At 43.8% G+C, this 18912-nt stretch overlaps 1 protein-coding gene across 1 annotated transcript in view; it reads left to right on the forward strand.

Moving 5' to 3' along the window:
* TFCP2 (transcription factor CP2) overlaps positions 1 to 18912 on the forward strand; it is a 44340-nt gene that overhangs the window by 9428 nt on the left and 16000 nt on the right. The window contains exons 2-6 of the mRNA XM_055003634.1: positions 6906 to 7057; positions 8821 to 8897; positions 14555 to 14660; positions 15791 to 15897; positions 18171 to 18323. Coding sequence (XP_054859609.1) covers positions 6906 to 7057; positions 8821 to 8897; positions 14555 to 14660; positions 15791 to 15897; positions 18171 to 18323 — 595 coding nt within the window. The remainder of the gene's footprint in view (positions 1 to 6905; positions 7058 to 8820; positions 8898 to 14554; positions 14661 to 15790; positions 15898 to 18170; positions 18324 to 18912) is intronic.

Below are 18912 nucleotides of genomic sequence, written 5' to 3' on the forward strand. Positions count from 1 at the left end.
CGGTCCCTGTGTGAACAAATGGGACTGAAGTTTTTTGCAAGCTGTGACCAAAATGAGACTGGAGATGGCAAAGTTCATGTGCCCCCCATTAAGAAGATGCTGATTCCGAAGGGTGTCGCTTCCCTCTTCCCAGCAGCTCTGTGCAGCTTCCTTTATTATGTAATCTTCCCTACAAATGGTTAACCTTTTTATGACTATGGATGACGTGTGAAGCTGACCTTTTCAGTGGAGTCTTACAGCACTACTAATTTAAAATGGCCTTAACTCCTAGCTTGAGTGCTTTCAGGGCAATCCTGTTACAGCAAAGTGAGCAATGGGGGTGGGGTGGGGGGGTGATCAGCTCTGCCTGATGGACTTCTTGGTCCAGCAGGTGCCGTCCTTGGTACTTGAAACCAGTTTAGCAAATACACGTATGATAGTTGTGATGATGAGATGAAGGTGTGTGTGTGTGCTGGCAGGGGGGCAGTTCTTTTCCAGTTGGTATATCTGTCTCATAGCTTGGAGGCCATTCTTAATTTCTATAGGTAACTAGTCATCTATAGGTAACTAGTTTGGAGGCCATTCTTAATTTCTATAGGTAACTAGTCATCTTAACAGCCAGTTTGAAGCTGATGGAAGGGTATGGAGAGATGAGTATTGCCTCCTATAGTGTGCAAAATAGTGAAGAGTCCATTGGCACCCCTAAGACTAACCAACTTTATTGCAGCATAAGCTTTCGAGAGCCACAGCTTTCTTTGTCAGATACTCAAATTTTAGGTCTAAACTCTACTCAAAAATTGATCATTTTCTTGATGTTAACTAAAATGCTTCTGAGCCTGATATAGAAAGAAAATTTCTCGAAATTTTGAAGCTGTGGGAAAAGTGTTTTCCCCCCAGTAACCTTTCTGGAAAAAAAATACTTTCATATCACACCTAATCTGTTTAAAAAACGCTGTTGTTTAACAAAATAAAATATATAATGTATAACTTGGGTCACACATAAAATTGTATTAATTGGTATGGTTATGGAATTTTAAACTATAAATGCTTTAGATTTCTAGAATCTGAATTGCAAGTACACCCAATACTGAAGGAAGAGAGTTGTAAACTGCTGCACCCTATGCAATTTTAGCACATTTCAGTCATTCCAAAAGAGAAAAATCTCAATAGTGCTAAGACTACAGTTCCTGTATGGATAACTAAAAGAATTTCAGGTTTGCCGGTGAGTTTAGAAGCCTGATCGTCCAACCAGTTCTGAGACGACAGTTCTGGGAATAGGGGCCGCACTGTGGGCCATTTTTTAAAAGAGGACTTCCTCCAAAGAGTTCTTTAGAAATATATGTCCCGTATCAACTGGGTTAGCGAGCCTTTGAAACCACGGTCTTCCCCACATCTAATTCTAGCTGGCTGAAATGCACATCTTCTGGGACTAGGAGGCTCTTAACCAGATGCTGAATTTCAGTTGTTATGTAAACTCCAGTCGAGGCTATTGCCAGTTCTTAACTCAGGTTGCTGTATCAGAGCAGACTTCATCAACGGGATGTTCTTGGGAGCAAAGAAGAGAGGGCTGTAGGAAGAAGGAGCATTTGCCATCTGTTTCAGTGGCAGATTAAATCTAGAGGAAGCCTTTTATAAATTTCCCCTAGTGCACCACGTAGCATTGTACAACTTGTAAACTGGGCTTTCTTTGTGCCTCGATGCTGTGATGGTTTGTTTCCCAGCAACCTGGGTGACTTGATTGCCCTGTTAAAACCAAACTGCTGCTGGCTTACAAAATGTGTTTAAAGTTTTCCTCTGTGGTATTGGCTTGTGCAGGGTTCAAATTGTATTTTTGCTAGTTGCTGGTACAGAGGTTAGCTGCAATTGGATAGGTGCTGATTGTGCATCAGTTAAAAATGGTAAACATGTTAAAATGCAATAGCTAAATAATCAGTACAAGATAATGGTAGGTGTAACAAAGCCGTACATCTAAGAGGCCTTGGTACAAGGAATAACATCCGGAATCAAAGATGTCCCAAGAGAAGATTTTAGGGTACATGGGGAAGGGGCAGAAGAACTGCAAACAGTGTGTCTTGGTGGTGTGCTGCCTTCCTTTGGCAAACTTCAGTGTTCGCTAAAGAAAGGCCAGCATGACAGTGTGGTGGCTGGCTGTGTGTACATGCTCCTGATGCCTAGAGGATGCTGAAAGCAAAGAACACTTTGGTCCTTCAAGGTACTGAGAATCGGCAGTACAAAGCTCAGATTGTTGTACTTGTTGTTGATACTGCAATATGGAGTCACATGCCTGGGCTACTAAGGTGGCAAGCAGGAGCCCGTGTACATCGGTCGGCCCAGGGGCCTACGTATTTCTCAAGCCCCAGGTTCTGTTTTATTTAGGCTGGGTTTTGGCATGTGAGTTTTAAGTCAGCAGGAGGACTTCTTTTTCTATCTGAATTTTAAGTTGATGCGGTTCAAATATTTCTACTGTCCTCCTAAAGTCATATGAAGTTGCTTTATACCAAGACAGTTGATTTGTCCATCTATCTTGGAGTTTTCTGCTCTGACCGCCAGTAGCTTTCCTGGATCTCAGAGTGACCTTTCTCCGCCCCAGCATCTGCTGCCTGAGATCTGTAACTGGAGATGTCAGAGTTTTGAATCTTGGACCTTTTTGTGCAAAGCATGTGCTGTGCTGCCGAGCCCGCAGTCTCTCCTTGTGACTTGGAGTCCTGGTTTATACTGCAGTATATAGTTAGGATGCAACAACTAACTTACATTAAAATAAGTCTTTAATTGTAAAAATGTATGCAAAGATGTGTGTTTCTGTAGTGTAATGCTCACAAGTCTTAAGTATCTCATAGGCTTGTTCGTATAATGAAATACCATGGTTTAAGTCTGAACCATGCCCTATGGCGTGAGGAAAAAGTCTTTGACTTTTTTGGTCCTAATACAACTGTGATACTTTAATCAGTGTTCGTGATAAATTGCAGTTGTATGGAATAACTTTGCTCTTTCTCTGGTTCCAATGATTTACTTATTCACAAAAAAATCTGTAGGCGCAAACAAAGGCTTTGCTATGCTTGGGCTAATATCATCCAATATATATTCAGCTTTGTCCAATAAAAAGCACCATGCTGTTTACTAGATCTCCTTTAACTGAAGGCTCTTGAGTTGTGCGAGTGTTGGGATTGATCTTTTCATTCTTAAAAGCATCATTCAGTTTCAAAACAAAATTTATTCCAAGGCTGCAAGAGTTGATGAGACTCCCTGCTGTACAAGATAGTGAGAGGGGAAGAGAACAGCCAAGGTTCATACCATCAAGCATTGCACGGGTGGAACGCCTTTTGACTGCAGCCAGCTATATGCTGCTCCCTTCCATAGCTGGTGCACAGATGTTGCCATTCGGCCCTACGTGGCTGGTTATCTTTTCAGTACAGAGCCTCAGAAACTGGCCTGACATCATCTAGAAGGCACATCCATGTCCGTTTTATACTGCAGTAATGTAGTGTCCGCCCCCTCCCTCCAAACACACCTCCTTTTGGTAATTGTAGGGGTGACGGTTCTATAGTTCTCTTGGGAGTGAGAACAACTAGAGTTCAGAATTGATTTGTTAAACTAAAGATGTCCAGAGAATCTTGAGTTCTGTATCCAAGCCTCTTTCTTCAAAGGCTGGGACTGTATGTAGCAGATTGAATGAGCTCCAAGACTCAGAGGCCTTATTTTCATGCAGTGCAGTGCTTCACAGATTTATTCAAAGACGGATCTCCACCTTTTAGAAAGTTTATCTTGGAGTAAGACGTCTTCTCTCATTGCCAGTTCTCACCCCACCCCTTGTTCACCTTTTATTAAACATATCTTTGCTGGCTGTTAGTTATAAAGAGATCAGTTATATGAAGCTTCTAGCACAAGCCAAGTCCAGCAGGGGAGTTTACCGTACAGATATTTATGTGTCCTTGCTCTGGCATTTTGGGAGTCTCAAAAAGGATTCATTGCAAAAATGAAGGACAGAAGAAGAAGAAGCAATAAAAACTAGTTGTAAAATCCTGATAACTTGATATCATGAAAACTATATTTGTGTATAAAGGTTTTGAAGGAATGTTTACTGTTGTTTAATCGGATTCCATGGAGGATTTCCACAGAAGGAAGGGATTTCATTTTATTTATTTATTTATTTATTTATTTATTTATTTATTTATTTATTTATTTATTTGGATAGAGATAGATAGTTTACTTATGGAATTTTACAAATAACTTTACAAGGTCACATGACATATGTTCTTTGCCTCAACAAGTTCTTACAACATCTGAGCTATTCAAATACTGACGTGGGGGGTGGGGAGATGGAGAGAATCAACCATTTAAAATCAGACATATTAAAAGAAATGCAATCTAAAGCACAGGGTTACGCATTGTTTGGTCAGTTTTGGTTTTCCCCTTTCATCAAAGGATAACGATTCTGGCACAAGCAAGAGGTGGTATTTCCTGCCTCCTTTAAGAGACTGCAGCCTCCTCAGCTTCCAAAGTGGCATACAAATTAAGACTGCAGTCCGATTTCATAGTTATTTTCATGTAGAGTCCCTATTGACATAATTTCCCTTTACCATTGTATGAATTAATAAACTCAGCTCCACACAAAAAGGGCACTCAAACCATGTAAACTATTGTAGTAAACAGCTAGAAACGGCTTTGAAAAAGGATGCATATGTTGTAGTTAAGATTAACATCAACAGGATGAAGTGACTGCCTAGTTTAATTTCAAAAATAGACTAAAATTCTAACTTGGCAGTCTGTATTTCAAGGCGCTAACAGCTATGAAGAAATCAGAAGAAGACTGAGACTTGGAAGAGCAGCTGTAAGGGAGCTAGAGAAGATCCTTAAAGATGTCTCTCTGGGGACCAAGATCAAGATAATCCAAACTGTGGTATTCCCCATTACTATGTATGGATGTGAAAGCTGGACAGTGAAGAAAACTGAATGGAATAAAATTGAGTCATTTGAAATGTGGTGCTGGAGGAGAGTTTTGCAGATACCATGGACAGCCAAAAAGACAAATAAGTGGGTACTAGATCAAATCAAGCCGGAATTCTCCTTAGAAGCTAAAATGACAAGACTAAGGCTATCATACTTTGGTCACATCATGAGAAGACAAGATTCTCTGGAAAAGTCAATAATGCTAGGAAAAGTGGAAGGCAGCAGGAAAAGAGGAAGACCTAAAACGAGGTGGCTGGACTCAATAAAAGAAGCCACGTCCTCCGATTTGCAGGATCTGAGCAAGTCTGTTAGAGAGAGAACATTTTGGAGGCCTTTCATTCATAGGGTCGCCTTAGGTCGGAAACGACTTGGCGGCACATAACACACACACAACAGCTATTTAAAAGGTTCAGAGATGTACCTCCCCACTTGTGCTATGGGAAATTTATTTTGGTTTTAAAAGGTTAATTCCAGGATTAAAGCCACCAACTAAGACCTGTATGATGACATCATGATGTAGAGATGTAGAAGGAGGGGATTTCTGACTGCAGCACAACTTCCTTGCTTCCCACCTACTGCTGTTCCTAATGCCCCCACCAAATGCTACTCCTAGAGGATAGAACCCCTAGGAAGGGCATGAGTGGAAAGTCAGAGGACTGCCACGGGTGGATAGAAATCTGTAAAAATCACATACCCTCCATCTGTGAAAAATCTTACATTAAATCCAGTGCAATATCTGAAGTAAAGCTATTGTTTGAGATCGAGTCTAGTCTCAGGCTAACACAATTAAATTGCATGCAGTTAAAATGGAGTTCTGGGTGGGTAGCCATGTTGGTCTGCAGAAGGACAACAGGATTTGAGTCCAGCAGCACCTTAGAGACCAAAAAGATTTTTAAGGTATAAGCTTTTGAGAGTTGCAGCTCTGAAGGCTTGTACCCTGAAAATCTCATTGGTCTCTTAGGTGCCACTGGACTTGAAATGAATGGAGTTTTTTGCAGTCCTCCAGCTAATGATAGGTCAGACGAAATATTCCTCTGAAGCTTGTATGTTAGCGGCAACAGGGCAGGGCTTGTAGTTATATCAAACCCTAGTAGAAAATGGGGCTTTCCCCAATAGCGTTCTTTCCGTTTGCAGTTACAAGTCTTGTACATCTCTATGTTTATCACTGGGGCAGGTTGAGGCAGCCGCTTCAAGCCCTGGTTTGCCAATTTATCCTCAACAATAAGGGAGTGGAACAACCTAGAACGTGTAAGGGATACGTGATAATTCAGACTACTCAGAGGCATGTGATGCTTGGTAAAGCTATCTGGTTTGTTTCCCATTGCCCCTATTCCCAGCGACTTCTCATTCTGGGGAGAGAGATGGTTGGCCTCAGGCATTATGCAAATATAGCGATGCTTCAGCTTAATAAATTTATGTGGCCAGGCATGCCGTTGCTAAGAAAATCAAATCCAAATCCAACTCATTCTCTAGTTGGCTGACTCAGGTTTCTGCTTAGAAACCCTACCTGTTCAGACATCCCGAGATGATGGCTGGAGATTTTTAAATCTGCTTTCACTGTTAGAATAGCAAGCGTTGGGGCAAAAGCAATTTAATTGTTCTCTGCCCTCCCTTTTTATATTGGTTAATGTCTTGTGGACTTTAGTATTGCCAAGGGCCACTGTGTTCTATTTTTGCCATTTACTGTGTGTTTTGCACTGTGTAAGGAAGTGCTCTGGAACAGTTTTGTTGACGGGTCAGGGACTAAGCATTTCAAGTAACAAGTTAAATTGTATGGGCAAGTGTATCTCTAAAGATGTTACAGGTGGGAGAGTTAAGCATTCCTCTGCAGGAAATTAAAAACAGATATTTTTTTTAATGTGGGGTTTTTGGAGCCCCCATGTATTTTTGGCATAATATGGATTCTAATAGCAAATATTAAAATAAACTTTCTGGCGTGCGTCTAAATCAACAGTCCTGATCACCTGTTTCTCTTGCAGCGATGTCCTGGCCCTGCCCATCTTTAAGCAAGAAGAATCCACCTTGCCTCCTGACAACGAGAACAAAATCCTGCCCTTTCAATATGTGCTTTGTGCGGCCACTTCTCCTGCTGTGAAACTCCACGATGAAACGCTCACCTATCTCAATCAAGGTGAGCTGCATTTCTCTTGCTGGTTTATGGCCTGCATGCACGTCCTGTGTGCTTATGTTGCTTCCCTGTCTCACGTCTGCCTCTTTGCTCACTTCCTAGAGCGTGTGCCCCCTCTTTGTGTGACTGTCAGTTGGAATTCAAAGGGAGATTGTTGTGATAAGCTGAATACGCAGTTTGTGTGCTGGTCTGGCATTCTTGAATATGGGCTTAATAGAGACTGGAGCTAGCTAGCAAGCTCACTGCAGAAAACCGTTGTCTTTTCTTTCAGGTTTAAGTACACACATTTCATCTTAATTTGCTAGTTTATCAGTGGTTGGGAGCGGTTCACATATACCCTATGACTAGACCGTTTACTCTTTTGAGTAGATGTTGTCTTCATATGTGCCCTCCCATGTTAAAGTGTAACACACCTATGTTGCGGAATGTTGGGTGTCTCCCCCCCCCCCCCGCTTTTTATTTAACCTCGTGTGATTATATTTCTGTGTCAACTGAGAGCGGAACTACAAGTGACAAAAGGCACAGGTTGGACACTTGTCAGCTTCCCGCAAGTTTTGATGGGAAATGTAGGCAGCTTGGCGGAATGTTGGACAAGTGACAGTTGAAAAGTCCGTTGGACAGCAGTCAGAGAGCCAAGCTGCAAGATCAGGATGCCTACATTTCCCATCAAAACTTGAGGGAAGCTGACAAGTGTCCAACCTGTGCCTTTTGTCACTTGTAGTTCCGCTCTGAGTAGGACACTTGGTGTGTCTAGCAAAGTGGGTCTCTGGCTAATAAAAGCTTATTATGCCACAATAAATTTATCAGCCTTTATCGTGCCAGAAGATTGCTTGTTGAGCCGTTAAGAGTACTGGTGGGTATTAATATTTGGAGCCTGGAAGTATGAAATGAAGGAGGTGAAGAGAAGCTAGATCAGATTTCTGAGGAAAATTTGAATCATGTTCAGTTGAATATGTTGGATGAATCGGATGCAATCAATAGGTGGAGTTGTATAGTGCCAAAAAAGATGGAAATCCTAAGATGTAGTTTGGCCATTTGCGTATATCCTTTATTTCCAAAGCATGCTCTTCCAAGGGGCTTGAGTACAAGCAAACATTTAATGTAGAATCGACTGAAAACAGCAACAGTTTTTACAGTTTTACAAGAGGTAAAATTCTATCTCTCCTACCAGTTTAACCCTAGATATCATTTCAACATAGCCTGAACTCTGAAGATGTTTCACTTCTGTTATCACCATCAGTGTTCATCAAAACACTTTCAGGTTCCTTGTTTCCAAGTCTAAAATAGTCTGCAGTTCTTGCTGCCTGTAAAATGCAAGTTGTGTACAGGTGATTTCTCTGGTGCGCTGGCAATGACTTTCCCCTTATCACTCCCCTGACGCTTGGCCTGGTGACTCACTGTTACTTTAGATAAAAATCCCTTACCGATGGTATCTTCCGCTTCCCAAAGTTTTGTACAGGTCAGGAGAGCAGCACAGTTAGCTGGACTGAATTGCTGCAGATTTCTGATCAAATCAGCTTGACTCCTAAAGGAAAGTGCTTTCATTTAATTAAAGGGCTGTATGGACACACATGTGGATATGCCATTCATTTAAAAAGCCCCTTTAAAAAATAACTCTAAAAGTGTTCCAAGCGTTGGAGGGACGTTGAGGTTACGCTTGCCATAGTTGCTTTCAAATACTTGCGTTTCTTAATCTTATTATATGATGAACTGATGATAAGCAGATTTGTTTTTGTGGTAAACACACCAGAGCTCTTCTTTTTCAGGTCAATCTTACGAAATCAGAATGCTGGACAATAGGAAAATGGGAGAGTTACCTGAACTTAATGGGAAACTTGTAAAGGTGAGTTGGCTGGTTTTACGGAGGATGATCATTTCTCTCCAAAAGACTCAGGGTAGTTTAACTAGTGATTCCCAACCTTTTTGATATGGTGACCCACAAGTCCAAATTTACTTACGGTGACCCATCAAGGGCTGGCCCAAGAGGTTGAGAAGGTGTGTGTGCATGGGGGGGACGACAGTGCAGGGTAGAGGAGATGCGAAAAGATGATGGATGGCAGCAAAAGGTGGGCGGCAAGTGGCTCAGTGCAGCACATCTCCCCCAGCAGATAGAGGGCAGTGAGACACTTCAGGGGTCTGGGCAAGGGGTTGGGCAGGGGAAGGAGCAGTGCCAAGACAGAGCCTGTGCTTGCACACACCTTTCTCTCCTGCTTCCACTTTTCCTACCTATTCTCCAGTCTTTCCCCCCTTTCTTCCACCTACTAACATAAAGTTACTAGTTGCCAGTCAGCCTCTCCCCCCCCCCTCCTCATTGTCACAAAGTGGGAGGGGGAGGCAAGAATCTGAGAAGCTGGCAAGGAAGAAAGAGAAGGGCGCAAGGGGCAGGAGCTGCCATTTGGGAGAGGCTTCGTGATGCCCAGTCCTGACCCACAATTCTAACCAGTACTTTAAACAAGGGTTTACATACATGGTAGATCCACTGCAGTCTAATGTTACTATATCTGACTAAAGCTCAGGAGACTCTGCTTCAGATCTTCACTCAGCCTTAATGGTGCTCAAGTGACTTTAGGCCAGCCACACTCAGGCTAATCCACTTCACAGGGCAAGTTGGAGGGGGGAATTGGTGGAATTCCCTTAGCAGAATTCCCTAATTCTTCGTCCCTAAGCAGAACAGGAATATAGGATCCAGGCTAGGTGGTTGGACTAAAATCATATATGCTGGCCTGAGCTCCAAGGGGAATGTAACAGATAAATATAATTTGGTTTCCTCTGGATTGAAAAAAATGGAGGAGCCCCCCCTTCTAAATGCCACTTCACTACAGCCCATGTGAGGTCACAATAGGAAAAAGAATCCAGTTCTTCAGGATTTGAGTCCTGGTGGTATTGTTGTTTATAGGCGGGGACTTCAGAAATGTCTGCGATTACCCTCCAATGAAGGAAGTTTAGCAGACAGGAAGACATTGTGAATGACAGACGGGAAGAGCATAAGGTGCAGAGAGATGTATTGAGAATGGAAGTATAACAGCTAAGTGCTCAGTTAATTCTGATGGCCTCAGAGATGGTGTCAGGCCAGGCCAGGGGACTGAAAAGTATGGCTGGCTTCCAAACTACCATTTGTGTACTCCCAAGTTCAAATCTGACACATCATCTAATAGCAAGTCCTGCGAGTTGCTTTGAGGCAGCATAAAAGAGACACTTGCTTCTCTGTCAGAGAATTTTGGCCTTTAATGAATCCATGTAAGGCATACAGAATAACCATGACAGTCATTTCAAATCCAGGTGACAAAAGAATGCCTTGCAGTCGTTAACTGTAGAGGGTGTCCAGAACATTAAACAAGAGCAGTGGACAGAATGATCCCAGCATACCAGCTGGCTTTCAGTAGACCATTATTCATGCCTTACGTAGGGTACTCTGAAGCCCGGGAGGCAGTGTAAGTCCCAGAAACAGAGCAATTCTTTCTGTTTTGAGTGCTTAAACAAATACAGGAAGAAAATTAATCATGTTTAGCAAAAAGAATATTCAGTTTTTACTTGTCAGAGAAAGGAGGGGGGAGAGAATGTGGAAACAGAGGCTTGGAGGGCAGTCTTAGAACCACCTACCTGCACATTTCCACCTGTTCAGAATTGAGATTACACCTGGGGAACAAAAGTCTGCCATGTGGATCTTTCAAGTCTGGTGCAGATGTTCTGAAATTTATGTCCTTACTCCGCAACTTCTCCCTAAAATGAAAGTGGCATTATTTTAGCTAGGGGATCAGGCAGTGTGCATGGAAAATAACTGTTCTGATGTGCCTTAAAAACAAAGAGCGTCCTCTCTTTCAGGCAAAGGTGTCTTGCCTTTAAGATTCATAATTAGGTGCTGCCAGGGGTCATTTTGTAGAAAAACAGCTGGAGGAACTCATTAGCATAACTCATTAGCATATGCCATGCCTCTTGCCATCACCGGAAGTGTGTCATTAGTATAACTGATTTGCATATGCCACACCCACTGACATCACCTATTCTGGCTGTTTTGTACCCAATCCTGCCCATTCAGGGCCAAAATTGGGCTCAAAATGGCAAAAGGGGGCTGAAAAGGGGCACAAAATGGTCAGGATTGGCCCGCTGCTGAGTGGGAGAGTGATCCACCACCTGTCAGAGGCCCGAGCCAGGCTGTTTCGGCCCCAATCCAGGCCAAAACGGGCTCAAAATGTCTGAGAGTCAGGTGGGCGGGGGCACCTGACATGTGACCTCTTTGGGGAACTGCCGGAACTGCGTTCCTGTGCGTTCCCCCTCGAAATGAGCCCTGGGTGCTTCTTTCTCTCTAGCTGTTGCATGTTATTGCAAAATCTTTGTCCTGTGGCAACCAGTCTGAAAGGGTCTGAGTAGATGTTATGGAAGAAGTGTTTGGATTTTTTCCCTCAAAGCTAATTAGCAGTGCCTCCCTCCCCATGGCTGCTTTGAAGATGGGGAAGGAGTGTGTTTAATCTTGTCCTCGTTTACTTCCATGATTTTATAAGCCTCCCTCCGCCACCCTGAAGCTATAATTAGCTCCATGGGAGGAAAAAGGCAGCACAGGATTCTTTAAAACCATGGGAGGAAAGGTCTAAATATTTGCTGCCCTTATACTTCCTAGATTTTGAAAGCAGCGGGGGCGGGGGGGCGGGCTGCTAATTGGCTTTTTTAAAAGGAAAAAACAGAGAAATTCTAATTGTGGATCTCTGTCATTATGTCTTATGTGGCCCTAAATCTCCAGGGTTTGTAACTCCAGTATTTACTACATAAAATGATTTCCAGGCAGGGAAAGTTTGAGCAGCTGCTTTTGTGAACAAGTCAGTGGTTTGGGGGAGTATGGCATGCCTTAGTCAGAAAACACTGAGTGTCCCCCAAAACAACAGATTCCCATACTAGGGGTTTGTTTAGTCTAGGTACCACCGACGTTTCCCAGCTTCCTCCCGTACTTCATTCCCCCCCCCCCGCCTTTGAGAGATTACATACTCCTTAGATGCTGTGTCATGCGCACCCTGGAATCGGAGGCACAATGTCGTGTCAACAAGTCTGTTTTCCTTTAATGGAAAGGGTGCAGAGTTTCTTCCCTTTGTGGGCTGAGGAGTGGTTAGAAAGCATACAAGTAGTGTCCAAGGACAAAGGTCGCTTCAGGTGCATATTTACTGTATCAGAAACCATGTTTTGTGGTGTGCCGAATACAGCCCCTGCAAAAAAGGCGCATCTCGTTTGTGTGCTTCTGCATCTCTCTCATAATGATAGGCTGGTTCACATATAATCTGAGAAAGGATCCAGTCTGTGGGGATGTGCAGGGAGGTTTTTCAGTAACAAATCGCTGCATTTCCAGGTGAGCCATCTTGCCTGAACCAATCAAAGGTCAAAAACCTTCACAGAACATGTAGCAACTATCCAGAGTTTCAGAGACCTTGAAGAACTTTCCCTGCCTCTTTCAGTGACCAGAATTATAATCTACCAGTTTCCAGGATTGATCATAGAAAGTGCTGTCAAGTCATAGGTTACTTATGTCAACCCCTACTGGAAGTTTCCAGGCAAGATACTCACAGAGGTGGTTTGCCTGTGCCTGCCTCTGCAACCCTGGTCTTTTCCAGAGGTCTCCCATCCAATTGTTAACCAAGGCAGACCCTGCTTAGCTTTTCAGATCTGTTGAGATAGGGCTTGCCTGGGCTATCCAGCTAAGGGCACCTTTATCTAATACTAATAGGGAAAGAACTTGGTAGGCATAACCAAAACCCAGGCATAGTTAGAGAGAAGCTGAAAGCAGAGGCGTTTCAAAGAGTAAATGATATTTATTATAAATGGCAAGCCAGAAATGTACACATGATTTGAAAAGGTAGAAAGTGGGAAATGCATAAAAACGAGTAAAAGGTATAAAAGTAGAAAAATGCAAACATTTCTACGCTGTCTGGTACTAGACCTAAATCCAAATAGGGTTCAGAGCTTGCTTACCAAAAGCCCTTTGCTCTTCATTCATTTCTAAGATGGCCAAAACCCTGTGGAGAAGAAGTAGAAAAGAGGTGCTCCTAGTCTCCTTTGAGAGCTCCAGCATGCCCTCTGTACCAACTCCAACGTTCTTCATCTGACAAACGAGAAGCAAATCTGTGCATTTTGGGTAGATCTTGCCAGCCAGGGAGAAAATTAAGATGGCCAATCATAGGAAGTAATGTGGAGGAAAGTAACTCAAACTAAGCACCAGCCGAGACGATTGCCTAGTCATGCTGAGAGATGTCTAATTTAGTGGTTCTTGAGTGGGTTGGGGGATCTACAGGTGGGTTATGAAACTCTCACAGGCGAGTCACAGGACCTGGAGGGAAGAACACTGTTACATAGGAGAGGAGGCTCTGAGAGGTTCCTTGGCAAATCTGGTGTTGCTTCCCCTTGATGGGCAAAATGGCCTTGTAATAAACCAGTCGCTCAGCATTGTGTTTATAAATATTAAACATGAACAGTTAACAGGTTCAGGATTCATTGATGTGAGGTGTGTTTGGGAGGGAGAAAATACGATGGAGTTACTTTGCTAGTGCATCTCCAGAAGTTTAGAAATGCGTTCCGCTTGAAAACGTTTGGCATCTCCAGTGCCAACTTAGAAGTCCAGTTTCATTGATAACAGTCCTAAGACTCGCTAGAGGGATCTTTTTCCTGACAGCGATTCACAGACACAGAGGAAATATTGCAGCTGTCTTACATATGTGATGGGGGAAGAAGTGTTTTGACTGAGCTTTAAAAATGAGAGTTTGAGCCAAATTGACTGAATTTAGAATAGCAGTTGAAGGCACCATGAAATAAATGCCTGTAGCTGTAGTGCACTGTTTGACAGCATCCCGTGTTCATCACTTAACAGGGGCAATCAAGTGATGGCTCGAGTTTGTAATTGGAGATCACGGATCAAAAACAACTGATAGGGGAAGCAGTTTGGTGGTGTGGTTAAGAATTCCAGGACTCTAATACCTAATCTGGAGAACCATTCCGCTCTGAGTGGGTGTTAAGTTGCCCTGAATGGCACTGTATAAATTGAATGTTGTTATTATATTATCACTTCAAAGGTCATTTTTTAATGGGATCTCTTTGTACATGCTGTTGCCAGGATCAATTGTAAGAGGATCGATTAATGTATAAGCATGTGTGAATGAGTCCAGAAACTTGATTCGTGCTGACACGTTGCCCTAGATGAATAGATCATAAACATGCTGAGATGTGGGAGTGTGTCTTGGGCTCATGTTCCCTCCACCTCTTTGAGCAGAATCTTGAACATGAACCAAAGCCATGTGTGCCCTCATTGACACACTATGCCCCTTTCACACAATCCATAATGTAAGCAGAGCCTTCCTCGTGCATGAACATCAATGCACCAGTTCCCATTCCAGATTTTGTGTACAGCACGTGTATGTTGGGGAGAAAACATTCTTTCCTTCCCTACCTGCCCCGTTCCACTTCCCTAAGCTCAAAATGAGTTTCCAGGTGTGCCCTCTATAACCAGATCAATCTTTTGTTGCCCAGAGTATATTTAGGGTGGTGTTTCACGACAGACGGCTTCAGTACACTGAGCATCAACAACTTGAAGGCTGGAGATGGAATAGGCCAGGGGACAGAATACTTGATATTGGTGAGTCCCTATTTTCTGGCGTGGTGTCAGAGTGGCTTTTTATAAAACACTCCTTGTAGGGGACTGGGAAGCGCCACCCCTAGTTGTGGTGCGACATGGGATGACTTGGTTCATGGGTTTTAGGGGTTTTTTTTTACATGGGAAATGTACATGCTGCCTCTCCTGAGACCTGCTTGTGGCGGCTGACAAAATGAGAAAACAATATAATACAATCGTAAAGACAAGCAAAGGGCCTGTCAGAGGCATAAAAACATTTAAGAAACCAAAAATGGTATAACGAAAGCAGCCTTTGGGTTAGAAACAGACCATAAAGCAGACCATGTTAAAAAACTTGGTTCAAGAGAAATATTTTGGCCTGGTGCCTAAAAGGTAGTAAAACAGTCACCAGGCAAGCCTCAGACATTACAAAAGCTTTTACTCCATGCTTAGGATACAACCTCTTGCCTTACTTCACGTACCACAGAGGATTTCCCACCCCCTTCCTTGCAGCCCTGGTGCCTACCAAATGTGGCCTGACAGTCTTACCATAGGCCATTTTGAGCCATTTGCTTTGTAAGCATCGTTTCCAAGAAGAGCACAAGCGTAGCTACTGCAGAAACGATGATCCAGATTGTATGTCCATAGCAGTGGCTAGTGGGCACACGTACCTGCCTTTGCACAGAGTGGAAATTGAAAGTGCTTGCTAATTTCTCAGAAGCTGGGCTGGCAGATCCTGCGCAAGATTTCCAGTGCAAAAAAAATAAACAGACGAGGTGCTTTGTTTCCTACATTGCTCCTTTTTCCTCCCCATGATTAATAAAAACAGAACAAGTCATGAAAAATAGGTGAAATCGCAGACCACGGTATCTGATTCTTGATGCAGAACTCTGGGGCTGTCTTAGTGCGTAGTACACACCGCCTTATCTTTTGCAGCCTCCAAGTTTCTTTTTAAATGGCTTTGCAGGCATGTTTTGTAGTAGCCTCACGCTTGGTTCTGTAATCTGCCACATTTGCTGATTGCTTGAATCTCTTCCCCCCTTCAGTCATCTAGTCTCTTAAACATTTTTAGTATGTTCTAAGCTCATCTGCTAGCATTTGCCACGCACCTTCCCGCCTTGCTCCAAACTGTATGTGGCTTTTGTCTTCTGCAGATATTCCAATGTCTGTGGGCATAATCGATCCCAGGGCAAACCCAACACAGCTGAATACTGTAGAGTTTCTTTGGGATCCCTCAAAGAGGACTTCTGTGTTCATTCAGGTAAGGTAAAGGTAGCCCCCTGTGCAAGCGCTGAGTTATTACTGACCCATAGGGGGACGTTGCATCACAACGTTTTCTTGGCAGACTTTTTGTTACGGGGTGGTTTGCCATTGCCTTCCCCAGTCCTCTACACTTTACCCCCAGGAAACTGGGTACTCATTTTACCGACCTCGGAAGGATGGAAGGCTGAGTCAACCTTGAGCCGGCGACCTGAACCTGGCTTCCGCCAGGATCGAACTCAGGTCGTGAGCAGAGCTTGGGCTGCAGTACTGCAGCTTTCCACCCTGCGCCATGGGGCTCATTCAGGTAAACTGAGATGTATACCAGCTGCTTCTAGATTTTTTCTGTCTGTGACTACAAGGAGCCAAGATAGCAGTGACACTTTCAAGCAATCTGTTTTACTCCTGTAAGTCTAAGTAACTGTTTTGCGGGGAGGGTACCATTCTGTTAGGTGGTGCATAGAGAGCATAAAAGTGTGGCTTTCCATCGGCTTAACCGTACTGGTGGTCAGGGTGAAATGCGTTGACGGATGACAGGGCAGACGTAACCTTTCCCCTGACTGCACCAGCACCACCTGCTGTATGCCTCGATCGATGCCATCTAGCTCCTCCTGATCCAATCCTCATCCAGTTCAGGGGTTAGAACTCTGTTCCTGCTTTAAGGTGTGCTCCAAGTTCCGCTGAGCCTTCCCTCTGATTTAGTTTTACCGGGGCACCACATCTTTTAAGTATCATTTCAAAATCTTGGCTGCCAGTTTCATGGCTTATGGGAGACTGCTAGGCCTTCCTCTTCATCACAGCTGGGAAGGCTTGGTGACTTGTAGTCTCCGCTTGGGAGGTTTCATACAATGCACTCTGAGAACTCTTGCTCTGAAGAGAACGCCAGTTGCACTTGAGAAACTTAAGTGGCGGCCCAGAGTGCCGAAACTGCTGGGCAAAGCTGCCATTTGTTTCAGTGCTGTGGGAATGCATGACCTGTTGTTTTTTAGGGCAGGGGGGAAATGGGGAAAGGAATTCTGCTACCTAGCTGTCGCTTAGGTTCAGTCCTTCCTAAATACTTTGGGAGGTAAAGCAACTGTTGCCAAAGTAAACAAAGGGCTGACCTTCTTGGAAGCCTTCTGAAGGGCAGATGTACCTTGTAGAAGATAAATGAATTGCTGGGAATCAAGGCTATGTCTCTGAGGCTTATTCTTTGGGATTACTGATTCTTTTGTCTGCCCTGAAGGCTCAGTTGCCCTGTTTCTTGCTATCATATTTGTGGAAGTAGCTCTCCATTAGCGGCATGGTGCTGATGCGTTGAGTTGCTCGCTGGCCATGTGCAGAGTCATTAAGCGACCTAGGAAAACTGTCTGCCAAGTGACCATTGTTCTGTCCATTCTGGATTACAGAATTTGACATCTGGAAGCATGTCGTCCTTGCTGTTTTCCCTTCTCTCCATTTTAAGACCCCGTTTCTCCTTCGTGGTTTTTACAAGTAACTGATCTGTAGAACCTGAAAACCTTAACTGTGTCTAAACAAAGAAAAAGCAAGATAACCCACTGTGTTAACCTTGGGACTGCATGCTTTTGCAACATTTCCACTCTTTTATTCACAGTTAAGAGGTCAAGAGAGGCCCTTAGGCTGATTTTTTCTTTCCTTCTCCTTGTTCACCCCCCCCCCCCAAGCTCTACCACAGACTTCATTGCAGAGTTTAGAGAAGGGGCTACAAGCTCTGGTTTAAAGCTACCTATGGTTAGTATTCCACTTGGTGCAGACATTATGATTAACTCTAGTTTGCAATGAAAAGTGCAAGGTGGATTTGCGAGCCGGGAGAGTGCAGAACTTGGCAGGCTGGGGCAGGGGCAGATGACAGGATCACATGAAAAGCTGAGTGGTGTTCGTGGTCCTTCGAAGAGATCAGGAAAACTTAATGTCTGCCCCGAGCTCTGAAGCCAAACACCTGCTGGGTGTGCTTTCCAGTCCTGGCTGAAAGATAATTTGGAGCAAGCTGAAAGGATTTTCTGACTTTGCTTCCACAGAATCTGATCCATGGTCCCTACTCTCCTCTGTCACTCATTGACGAGTTCTCTCTTGCATGCATGCACACTTTCCCCATTTAGTTCCTTACGCTGGGCTATGCTTCTCTCCGTGGTTATGCTTTCCGAGGTTGTTACGGCAAATGGGGTTCCCAGGCTAGTGAATTTCCTTTGCTGTTAACATGGTAATTGTTGATCAGTCCATGCACCACCTTCATTGTACCAACAATAAGGCTGCGGCTTGGCACATCTCTTACAGGTGCATTGCATCAGTACGGAGTTCACGATGAGGAAGCATGGTGGAGAGAAGGGTGTGCCATTCCGAGTCCAGATTGACACCTTTAAGGAAAATGAGAATGGAGAATATACAGAGCACCTGCATTCTGCCAGCTGCCAGATCAAAGTCTTCAAGGTATGTGTGTGTTGGAGGAGACTCGGTGACTGAAATGGGACTAGGAAAGCAAAATAAAGTGGTTTCCTAAGACGAGACACTGCATTGCTGGAAGTCTTGGGCAGTCTTGCTTCCATAGGCAAAACCCCTCTTCTGTGCCTTTCATGCATCCAAGGGCCATGGCACCTGTCACCGAGGCCTCAGATGCTCATCATATACACCAGCAATATTATCTGCCTTTACCCTAACAATGAGGAAATAGCCCTAGATTGTTTGTGTTGCTGTAAGCACCTTTTATGTACATTACTTGCCAGTTTTCTGTAGTTCTTTTCCTATTTCTGTTTGATGGAGATTTTTGCTGTTTGATTGAATTGCTTTTTGTATTTTGTAATCTCCTTTGAGTGAGAAAAGCAGGCTATAATAATAGAAATACTCAGGGATTTTTTTCAGCTGGAACGTGGTGGAACGGAGTTCCGGAACCTCTTGAAAATGGTCACATGGCTGGTGGAGTGGAGGGCAATCTAAACTCCCCTCAGCCTGGAGATCAGGGGGCGGGGCCATGTGACCATTTTCTCCAAGGGCAACCCACTGAGTTCCATCACCTCTTTTC

This window comes from Eublepharis macularius, chromosome 19 (assembly GCF_028583425.1).
Source record: "Eublepharis macularius isolate TG4126 chromosome 19, MPM_Emac_v1.0, whole genome shotgun sequence".
NCBI lineage: Eukaryota > Metazoa > Chordata > Lepidosauria > Squamata > Eublepharidae > Eublepharis > Eublepharis macularius.